This window comes from Cryptomeria japonica, chromosome 2 (assembly GCF_030272615.1).
Source record: "Cryptomeria japonica chromosome 2, Sugi_1.0, whole genome shotgun sequence".
Taxonomy (NCBI): Eukaryota; Viridiplantae; Streptophyta; class Pinopsida; order Cupressales; family Cupressaceae; genus Cryptomeria; species Cryptomeria japonica.
In genome coordinates, this window is record NC_081406.1 from 229,001,086 (window position 1) to 229,012,428 (window position 11,343).

General features: G+C 34.6%; 1 protein-coding gene across 2 annotated transcripts; it reads left to right on the forward strand.

Annotated features, from left to right (window-relative positions):
* Positions 1 to 214: 214 nt before the first annotated feature.
* On the forward strand, positions 215 to 10,961 carry LOC131034543 (uncharacterized). Of its 2 annotated transcripts, none has more exons than XM_057966046.2 (2): positions 215 to 703; positions 10,698 to 10,961. In XM_057966046.2, the coding sequence occupies exons 1-2, from the start codon at positions 239 to 241 to the stop codon at positions 10,716 to 10,718; spliced, it is 486 nt and encodes a 161-aa protein (XP_057822029.2). In that variant the 5' UTR covers positions 215 to 238; the 3' UTR covers positions 10,719 to 10,961. The 2 variants fall into 2 exon arrangements, with proteins under 2 accessions (XP_057822029.2, XP_057822030.1); XM_057966047.2 differs by lacking the exon at positions 10,698 to 10,961 and adding an exon at positions 4,743 to 5,162 and having other exon boundaries at positions 216 to 703.
* Positions 10,962 to 11,343: the final 382 nt, after the last annotated feature.

The window sequence follows — 11,343 nt, forward strand, 5'->3', positions numbered from 1 at the left end:
TATAATTTTTAAATGACCAGTGTATTTATAAATATCTATTGGAACAAGATAACCATTGCCAAAAAAATCCTTTAGATTACATATTTACCAAATTGGAGGATCTTTCCCCAATGTAATTTTTTAGGTTCATTTTTTAAATGAGATTTACCATTAGAATTCTTAATTGTCTGATATTATTTGGATCAAATGCAGTTGTCATCATGAATCATTGAAATCTCAAAAAGCCATTAGTAAGGCTATGATTATAACAATCATCTTCTGTTTTGTATACTATTTAGGTTTGGGTATTACTCCACATCTCTCTCATGTAAAGCCTATGCTATCTGGTGCCATAGCCACTTCTGCAACCTGCGTGCCTTACCATTTTACTTGCGTTGTCTGCCCTTTCAACATGGCTAAGATTAAGGATTCAAAGAAGCCTCCCGCAGTTGGGTCCCAATCCACCCTTAATCACCGTGCATTTGTCATGAAAAAGAAAGCGAGAGATAAAGGGAAGATAGAAGATATTGAGATTGCCACTCTGAACAAAAATATGCACCAGGAGCTCCTGTGTCCTGACTCTGCACTACAGGAATCCAATGTTTTGGATGCTTGTGTTGTTGGGTCCCAGACATCAAATACTAATCCACCAAACGGTCAACATATCCTTTCCACACAACTTGAAGCGAATAAGGACCAACTCCTTCAGCCACTTGACACATCTGTAAGTAAGACTATAACCTTTGAATTCCCAGATGACATAGTTGATGTTATTGAAGATTACAAAGCAAGATCAATCATTCTATTTTTCCTCAAGGGCATTCCAACAGAGCATGAATTTTTGAAATGGACCTGCACAAACTAGGAACAAAAAGGGTGTTTAATAGATTCATTCAAGGGTTTAGGCAGGGGTTATGTGGCCTGTACTTTGATGAACTCAGATCATGCTATAGTAGCCCTACATTATAGGTCTTGGATAATATGTGGCCAAACTTGTTATCTCCAGGCCTAAGACATCGATTTTCATCCAGAAGGGGTCTCAAAATCTAAATATCCTGTTTAGCAGGAGTTTCCACTCCTTAATTTAGCCTTTTGCCCCTTCCTTCACAATATTGCTATACAATTAGGGAGAGTCTTATGGTGTAAACCAAATTTTGATAAATGGGGTGGCCTGAAAATTCACCCGAGAGTCTATGTTGAAATGGACTTAACCCAACCTCTGCTAGATTCCATTGAGCTTGTAGCCCTTGGTTTTGAGTTTTCTTAGCGAATCACTTACCTAAACAAGCCTAATGCCTACTTCTATTGTAGGAGGGAAGGTCACCTCATTAGGGAGTGCCCTTACCATAAGCCACATCCCTCTAATGCTTCTGCTTCTAAACCCTGCTCATCCAACCTCTCTCCAGTTGACGCCCCTAAAAACCCTCCTATCAATGTCATTGCTACCCCTACCTCTAATCCTTCTCATTCTGAGGCCCCCATTATTCCTCAACGACCCCCTCTTCCTCCCTCGTTCAAACTTCTAATTATTTCAAAGAAGTTCTTCTGTTTGATAAAGACCCCCAAAAAATAGAGAGTCAACCATGTCTTCTACGTGTGCTCATCATTCTGCAGAGCCTTCTCAGTCCCCTGCACCCTTGAAAACTCAGCTTGCTATCCCTGTGAGCTCACCCTCACAACCAGTCAACCCTGTGAGATCTCCTCCTTCAATTCCTATGAGATCTCGTTCCCAGTCTCCATCTAGAGAAAGGAGTAATAAGGATGGCTCTTTAGACCATCAAACTTTATTGGAATCAAATAAGTTTAATACTCTCCTCAATGATGAGGTACTTCCCAACTCTCAATGAATTGTCACATACAATCTTGGAATGTGAGAGGATTGTCCATCCCATCTTGTAAATTTTAAGTTAAACAATCTGTCATGAAAGTCGTATAGATGTCTTAATGCTTCAAGAAGTTAAAGTTAGTCAAACCCGACTTGAAGCCTCTCTCTCTACCATTTGGAAAGAGGCACAATTTTTCCATACAAATCACTTTCGAGGGTTCTGGTGGAGCTATGTTGGGTCTTGCTCCATGGATAGCTAAATCAATTTTTGCCTTTGGTTCTAATCCAAATAATTGTTGTGTGTGGGCTACCACCCTGGTTCAAGGTACTCTTATTGGCTTTTGCTCTATTTATGCACCCAACTCTTCATCCAAGAGAGCTTCTTTGTGGGAATGGCTACATATTCATTTACCCACTATTGATTGGTTCTTGGGGGTGATTTCAATATGGTGGAATACCCTACCGACCGCAATTGGGACAACCATTCTAGATTGCCTCAATTGGAGTTTAATGTTTGGAACCTTGCTCGGAACTCCCTAGGTGTTCGTGATCCCATCATGGGTAAAATGGACTCTCATAGACCCTATTTGTTCACTTGGAGCAATTATCATCAAGGGATTTTCTGAAAGATGTGCCGCTTAGATAGATTCTACATTTCCCCCAACCTGCCCCTTCTCCATTCTCCTTCAGGACATCTTGTCCATCTTGACTTGTCTGCTACTCTTTAAGACCACCTCCCTATATTCACCACCCTTTCCCTTAATGGAGTTGACACTTTTAATAATGATCTACCTTTTAAATTGAATGTTTCCCATCTCCAAAGTCAAGACTATATTGATGGTCTTCTTGCCATTTGGAAGGTTGAGCCTAAACCTCAAAATGACAGATGGATTTGCTAGTGGGAAAGAAATATTGCACGATGTACTCTTTTTCTGCGTGAATATGGTAGGAAAGCATTAGCTAAGCGTTGAAGAATTGAAAAATCTCTCAAAGGCCAACTTGTTCAAAGTAGAAAATGTTTGGACAACAATCCTCATAACATTCCCTTACAACAGCTGTTGCTCAAGCTGAAAATCTGTTGCGCAACCTAACTGCTTATAAGGGTAAAGGCGCTCAATTGAGGGCTCGTTTACATTGGTTGAAAGAGGGCGATAAGATTAATAAGTTTTTCATCCAATACTTGCAACATAAGCATATTAAAAATGAATATATTTCTGCTATCAAATCTGATGATGGTTTGTTGCAGACCAACCAAGATGATATCACGAAAACCTTTTTTGAACGCTATAAACAATTGTTTATTGATGATTCTATTAATGATCCCTTACTCTCCATTCTTGAAGACAATTTACCAAATTATATTCCTTGTAGAATCTAGAATGATTAAAACAAATTTCTTGATGGTTACCTTTTCTTGGAAGAGATTGATGAAGCTTTGTATAGTTTGGCCCTAGAGAAGAGCCCTGGTATGGACGACCTTCCAATTGAGTTCTACTATGCTCTATGGCCTCACATAAGAGACGATTTTTATAATGTCTACTTGGACTTGGAGGGTATTGAATCTGGATCCTTAGGAGATATAAATAACCAGTGGCTTATCAAACTTATTTCCAAGGGGAAACAAGAAGACACGGTAAATGGGTGGCGACCTATTACATTACTTAATACCTCATATAAGATAATAGCTAAAGCCTTAGCCAAAAGAATCAAGTCAATCACACAAGAAATTGTTAGACCTGGGAAAAGTAGTTTCCTAGGAGGCGGATTTATTCTTGACAACTTGATCCTTGTTTGGGAAGCAGTGGAATGGGCTCAAAAAACTGCTCAAGATGCATTAATAATTAAACTTGATTTTGATAAAGCCTATGATTTTATAAGATGGCCATTCATCCTAAATATGCTTCAATGGTTGGGGTTTGGTTCCAACTTTTGTGCCCATGTAAAAATGTTATTCAAGGATGCTAATGCTAGATTGGCCATTAATGGAGCCTTCTCCCCACAATTCCCCCTCCAAAAATCCATCCGCCAAGACTGCCCCTTAGCTCATTTTCTTTATGTGCTCACAGCTGATGCCCTTGGCTATTTATTTCAACATTCACATGCTAATTCCTTAATTCATGGCATCTCCCTTCCTTATAATAGTATGGCTCTTAATTCTCACTTTGTTGATGACAACATGATATTCTTATGGAACACTGCTGAATATGCCAATAATATGTTGGATATACTCGAATTCTAATCCAAATTATTAGCTTGGACAAATTTATTTCTCTCCATGGCCGAGCGTATCCAGGTGGCTAATAAAATTCTTTTGGCTTGTCATGTATACACCTCATCTTGCCGGTTGCCCTCCAAATGCTGCTATAATCAACTCACTCATCTTATTCGTAACTTTATTTGGTCTAAATGGGGAAACAAAAGAAGATTAAAAGAGGATTTCTTGCCACTTCATGGTCTCATTGTATTCTCCCTAAGGAGAAGGACGACTTGGGAATAATTGATCCCTTCTTACAAGGAATCTATCTTTCTGCCAAATGGATTGTTAGAGCATTGGAAGGCAATTCCCCTTGGAAGATTTTGATTAGATATCGTATACAAACAACCATTGCTTGTAAAGATTGGTATCGTGTTCATTGGTATGACACTAACATTGTTTTTGGTTTTGTCCACGTGTTAAGACTTTATGGACCGCTCTTGTAGCCACTATACCCGCCCTTTTCCATTTTCCTTGGTCATGGAGATATGGTCTTCTCAGACTCTCTACTGCCCATAATCTAATTTCCAACTCATGTTGGCTTATCTTGATTAAAAACATATGGAAAATTTGATGCAAGGCTACATTGTCTCACTCCATTTCTCCCCTTGAGATTAACATTTTAACTATTTGCTCTAGTTTTCTTATCTAGGTGTTAAGCATAGCATCTTTTCTGAATGTCAGGAATAAGTTACCAATGATGATCTTGATCAGAAAGCAAAAAGGCTTCTTTCACAACTTCAAGCAAGAATCATGCCCAGTTCCCCTCAATTTAGGTCAACAATTACATGAGGAGTTTTTTCAGCTACATGCATTACCTAACACCATGTCATGGAATGGAGTTTATCAAGTTAGAATGGCTCTTTGTGTAGATTTCAACAACTTCAGTTTTCAGTCTTCAACATCAGCAAAACTTCATGACTGTCTACTGTTGCACTGACATTCAAAGTCCAGTTTTATGGAAGTTCAACTTTCAGTATTTGATGTGATTGCTTTCACTTTTAGCCATGGCTCCATGCTATTATTGTTGTAGCTTCAAATTCGTTTGTATGAATAATTTGTTCTTGTAGTAGAAGTGTTTTGTCAGTGTACTTCCTTGTTACATGGACTATTTTGCGGTTGTTTTCTTTCAAGTAACATTATGGGCTGTTGCTGTTCAATTTTTGTATTTGCTCTTGTAATTTGAATTTTTTTCAGTTGCTTATTCCAATAATATAAAAAAATCCTATGCTATCTAAGGTATGCTCTGCCCCATGAACAAAGTGTCTTCAGTTGAAATAAACCATACAATAGTTTTAGATACTTTCACAAAAGTTGTTCTGGTGCTGCTTGCATGACCATCTCTGAAAGGCAATGACTTCTTCTAATAGTAATAGATTGGCAAAGATTATTATTGCACAAAAACAATCCTCTAGGCATGCCTGCTGTCACACAACTTCATTGGCGCAATTCATACTAAAACCTCTATGTCCATGTCTCCAACATCTCATATTTTTTATTTATATTGTGCATTGCATAACCAAAGAAGCGACCAAAGAGTTGCTCAGAAACCATTAACAGAAAAAAAAAAAAGATATGCCAAAAAAATCAAGGTCCAAAGGCTCCAAAAAAATAGATGCAAGTTAGCGGCAGAGCAATTGCATAGTGATAGCAAAGGGTAGCGACACACTCAAGAGTTTCAAGAAAATACCAAGCTTTGCTTTTGTAAAACGTTCTTCCAATGGAAAGTTCCAAATCCATGGAAATTTACAACAAGTTGTGGAGACCATTTCCTTCGCCATCAAGAAGCTGCTTCTCCCTCAACAAAAATAACAACCACTTCCTCGATTTCTTAATCTGATCTAATAGAATTTATACAATTATCTATATTCGACTACCCTTTCTTAATCTAATCTAATAGAATTTATAGAATTTGACAGCAATATGATTTGAAAGAAATACGATTTGATTTGAAGTTCAATTTGATCTTAAATTAAATGAAATCTGATTTGATTTTAAATGAATCCAAATTGATTTTATTTGATGTGAATTCTAGTGACCGATATATTTGGCAGGCAATTGAAAATCAACAAACAACTCCAATTTAACAATAACTTTAACAATGGTTTCAGGCATGAGACAAATTTCAACTAAAACCACATAATATATAGCCCATCGGCTAACAAGAAGTATGATACAATGCCTATTTTTTAAAAACTAACGAGTTATTGTTTTTTTGAAAAAATAAAGGATTGCTTATTGTTTAGATTTCATAAGAAGCCTAGCGATTGATGTTATGTGATTTTTGGCTTGTCTAGTACCTCAAGCCAACCGTCTTTTTGTTTGCCACCATTTTTGTTTTGATGTTGAAACAAACATACATATATTTCAACAGTGAGAGTGGAAAAAGACAATTGGCGGAGTAATTTGACATTAGCCTAAAACTAGAGATTGCACCATTGTGTGCAATATGTATGTCGAAGAGGTGTGAAAGGTCAAATAGGGAATTTATTGGTCTTTTAGTTGCATACTCTTGTGTATTGAATGAGGTCAATTGGTAGGCCGTTTTGTTTTGTGCAACAAAGGTTTTAATGAAGAAATAATATCTTCAAATCAACTATACAACCACTTACAAAGATCCAATCAAGAGTGAAATGAAACCTATAAATTGAGAAGATAATTAGGCTCATGTTATGTTCGTAATAGGGAGAGAGGGAAAGATGGAGTGGGGAAGAGTGAGAGAGAGGGGGTAAGGAGATAGAGATAAAAAAGTTATAGATACAGATGGAGATGGAGGAAAGAGATATGGAGAGAAGGAGATAGAGAGATACAGAGATGAGATGGGGATAGATAGAGATGAAATAGATAAATATGTAGAGGTAGAGAGGTAGAGATCTAGGGAGAGATAGAAATATAAATATAGAGATAGGAAGTGATATTTAGATATAAATAGAGTGAGGGAGAGAGATAGGGGTGGAGAGAGAGGACGAGATAACAAGATTGAGATAAAGGGAGATTTGGGACAAGAAGTATGGAGAGATAGCTCGATAAAGAGACAATGAGATATAGAGGCCTAAGAATAGTGAGAGGGACACAGATGGACAAAGAGGGATATACATAAATGAATTGAGGGACATATGTCTATAGATAGAGGTAGTAGGAGGAAGACAAAAAGGGAGACAAACATATACAAAGAGGTAGGAAGATAGAGCGGGAGATATAAAGCAAACGAGATGGCAGAAAGATGTAGAGGAAGAGGGAGAAGGAAAGATAGATCTACATGATGATATAGAGTGATAGAGAGTAATAAGGATCCATTGCCAATACACGTGTTATGTTTGTGATATGGAGAGAGGGGAAGAGGAAGAGATGTGTATATAAAGAGGAAGATATATTTATATAGGAAATTGTATATAATATAATATATAATAATTTATAATATTAAAATATTACATATAATAGTAAGTATAAATTATATTATATATTTTAAAAATGAAATCAAATATAACATTAACTATATAATATTATTATATCAAGATTTAATTTTTTTTAATGGAGCATGTTTATATCATATTATTTTATTTTATACTATTATATTAGTTAAATAAATAATATTCCTTAATCTAAATTTAAATATTGAAAATTATAAGAATATAAAATATTGATATTACAAACAATAATAACATTAATTGTAAGATAAATTCAATATAAAAAAATAAAATTTTAATTATAAAATTGAACAAAAATATAGTTAAATTCTTAAATAAATTAAATTTGAAAAATTAAAACTGTAATTGAAATAAAAGATTAAAAATAAAATAAAACAAGTGCCACGTAGTGGCGAGTACTTGCCATCATAGTATTGTAATAAATTTTTTTGTTGTAATTTTAATTACAATAATTTTAAATTATAATAAAAATATTTGTTTTAATTTTTAGTCAATATAATTTTGATCGTTGTTACTTTAAAATTATATTATAATAATTATATTTATGTGGGGTATCATTTTGGTATCGGTGTTGGCTTATATGCCTTTTTTGGGATGGGTTGGGTTAGTTTGGAAATCTCATTTCTCCTCTTTGATGTAATTGGTCATATTGTCTTCCCAATGGGTTTTTTATGAGCAAGACCGAAGGTTTTCTTTGCCTGGTTCTTTCCTAATAGTGTTCTTTGAATTAGGATTGTATAAATTTATAATTAATAAAATTAGTGGTTCTCCACTTTTATTTTAATTTAAAAAAAAAAATAGATAAACAATAAACAAATAATTAAATGTACAGATACATATAAATGCGCTAGCCAATATAATTTATACTCAATACTATAAATATCTCCCACATACATATAAAATAATCAAATAAATAATAAATAAATAAATGGATGTACTGATAAGCATAAATACTCAATTAATATAATTCTACCAATTAAATATTAATTAATTATAAACTCTCAGTAAATAAATATATACAACTATATTGTATTCGTACTAACCATTATTTAATAATTTACGCCAATGACTATATGTACTAATTGATTAATTAATTTCCATAATTCCAAATAACCAATAATATATAAATCCATAAAATAAATATTAATGAATAATAATTATCTTTTAATAATAATAATAATCGCAGGGTGAATTCACAAAGCTGGTTCCCACTTTTGCCAATGAAGGAATTTGGCGAAAGTGGGAATTTCGGATTTGCCAGTGTTCGAGCGAAATACAAATGTTCGCTCGGACTACCCCTGGGAGTCCGAGTGAACAGTTAGTCCGAGCGAACCAAACTGTTCAGTTGGGTTCGCTCGAACATCGAGTGGGTTCGCTCGAACATCGAGCGTGCCAAAATCGAGCTCACTTGTTCGAGCGAATGGGGGTTCGCTCGAACCCCTTTTGGTTCGAGCGAACCCAATCTGATCGAACTCGTGTTCGTTCGAACCCCAGAAATTAGAAGTTTCTCCCAAAAAATTTCAAAGTTCTGAAGAATTAATGACTTCGGAGCTCTGGTTCAATGCACGAATGAAATAATCTTGATAACCCAAAAATATTAGATGGTAGTACTTGAAGCAAGCTTTCCAATGAATATAATTTTGTTATATTTTGAATTTATTATGTTCTTGATTTTTTAATTTTATTAAAAATTGGTTTTTCACCGAACATGAACTTCTCTGTTCAACGCATTGGGAAAAATAAGAAACTAATTCAAAAAAATTCTGAAAAATATCTATGCCCTTGGTATTGATGTCTTCTTTCTAACAAAAAAAATAAAATTGAATTTCGATTTATATAGAACAAGTTATGTGTTCAAACGTAAACCTATGTTTGAATTATGACTAGTCGGACTTCAAAACTTTATAAAATGAAAAATATTGAACATATCGCTATAAAACCAAATGCAAGCCCTGGATATTGATGTTACAAACCAAAATTCGAAAGAATTGAGTTTTTATCATTTATAGAAAAAAAGTTATGCGTTTCGGGAGGCACATCACTCTTAAAAAATGTAGTTTGTTGTAAAAAACTACTTTTCGAGGGAGATGGAAATTTTTTAAAAAAATCTTTCAAAAAAATTTGAAAAAAATGTATATAGAATCTACAAACAAAATGCTAGAAATCACTAATTTACATCATCTTCAAATTTTTAATAGTTTAAAAGTTATAGTTCTCGGAAGTTGAAGATTATTTTAAAAATGTACATCTTAGTGTCAAAAGTGGCAAAAAAGTGGGAACCATTATTGTGAGTTCACCCCGCATATTAATATTAAATATTAATGTCATCCATTGATTTAATTTAATATTTATAAACTATATAAACAAATTAATTATTAATTAATAAATAATCGCAAACTCACAAGGCAACCTAACATAAGGTTGAACAACATACCACATGACGTAGACCAACAACTCAAGCCAATACACTAATTGACAAGGGTATCAACTTAAGCCTAGAGTATGAGAGGGAAACACATGCCATCTCCAACAACTTACCATTGGGATAAAGACATGCTTAGACCTCTGAGACCAAGTGGAGTCGATGTCTGGTACCTGCAATCCTGCATCCACCACTAAACGCAATACAACATATATACAACACATATACATCATAAATGATCAAGCAAGTGATAGAGAATCACAACATCATATCCTGCTCGCAATGAGTGGTGTGGCATCGTCTCTAATCACGAAGACACTAGAAGATAATCACAAACATTGTAGCATCAACTCAATCATCATAATCATAGAGTCAGGTTAGTGTAATCATAATGTCATAAAAATCCCATAAGCAATATGATCCATCATAAATAATGATCAAATATAGATCCATCATCATATCCAATACAATCATGAAATAGGGTTAGTACATAGCATAATACCATCAAATCATCATAAAGTAGACTAAGCTAGATCAATATATTCCTTTGATGTACAAAAAGACAAGATGGATCAGGGAGGGGCACTACACATTTCATGCAACACTTGTGATTTAATTCAAGAAGCAAAGCAACCATCATCAACAAATTGTAGATCTACAAGGTATACATTTCCATTATTTACATTTAAGCATTTGCAATTACTTTCTTTCAAGGTTGATTTCTCAACTGGGGTTTGACTAAGGCAGAGCCTTATCCACAACCCTTCTTTCCTTCTTTTCTGTGTGTAGGTTGTAGGTGCGCGACTGTAATTGCAGATTTAGGCTTCATTTGCAGAGACAAAAAAACCCTTTTCGACTCACAAATTTTTTGGAGGACCGTGCATAACTTACACAAGATCCTGACAAATTTTCTCCAAATTTGAAGGGCAGATCTGTATTAGTCTAACATCTCAGATCCAAAGTTACAGCGCTATCTCGAACTGGTAGCTCTTTGTTTCACCCATTTTGTCTTCATTTTCTGCATAATCAACAAGTCAACATATCTATTTACAAAAAAAGGCAAATTACTTTCCAACACTTGCAATCCACTTAGCATTCACATCCTTATTTCCCTTGGATTTGGATCTAGTGGATTCAATCCCTCTTTTGAATGTAAAGTGCATTTTTGCATCACGTGAAAATCACTAGTGGTTTCGTTTCTCTCTCCTAGGTGGGGAACCACTAGGGTCCAATTTTCCACTTTACATTTTGGTGAAGCTCACGTCTTACATCTTAATTCTGATTTCTTATTGTTAGATTTGAATAATTGCAATTTGAATTTCAAAATTTCATTTCCAAGTTTGATCTTTTTGCAAATTTTAGAGGTTCTTTGCATAAAAACCCTAATTTTTCATTTTGAAGAAAGTAAGCTTGTGAAGTATAGCATTTTAGTTGC

Coding starts and splice junctions, on each gene's coding strand:
- LOC131034543 (XM_057966046.2), top strand. CDS start 239: ATGATTATAACAATCATCTTCTGTTTTGTATACTATTTAGGTTTGGGT. Junction 704..10,697: donor TTCAGCCACTTGACACATCT/GTAAGTAAGACT, acceptor TTCTGTGTGTAG/GTTGTAGGTGCGCGACTGTA.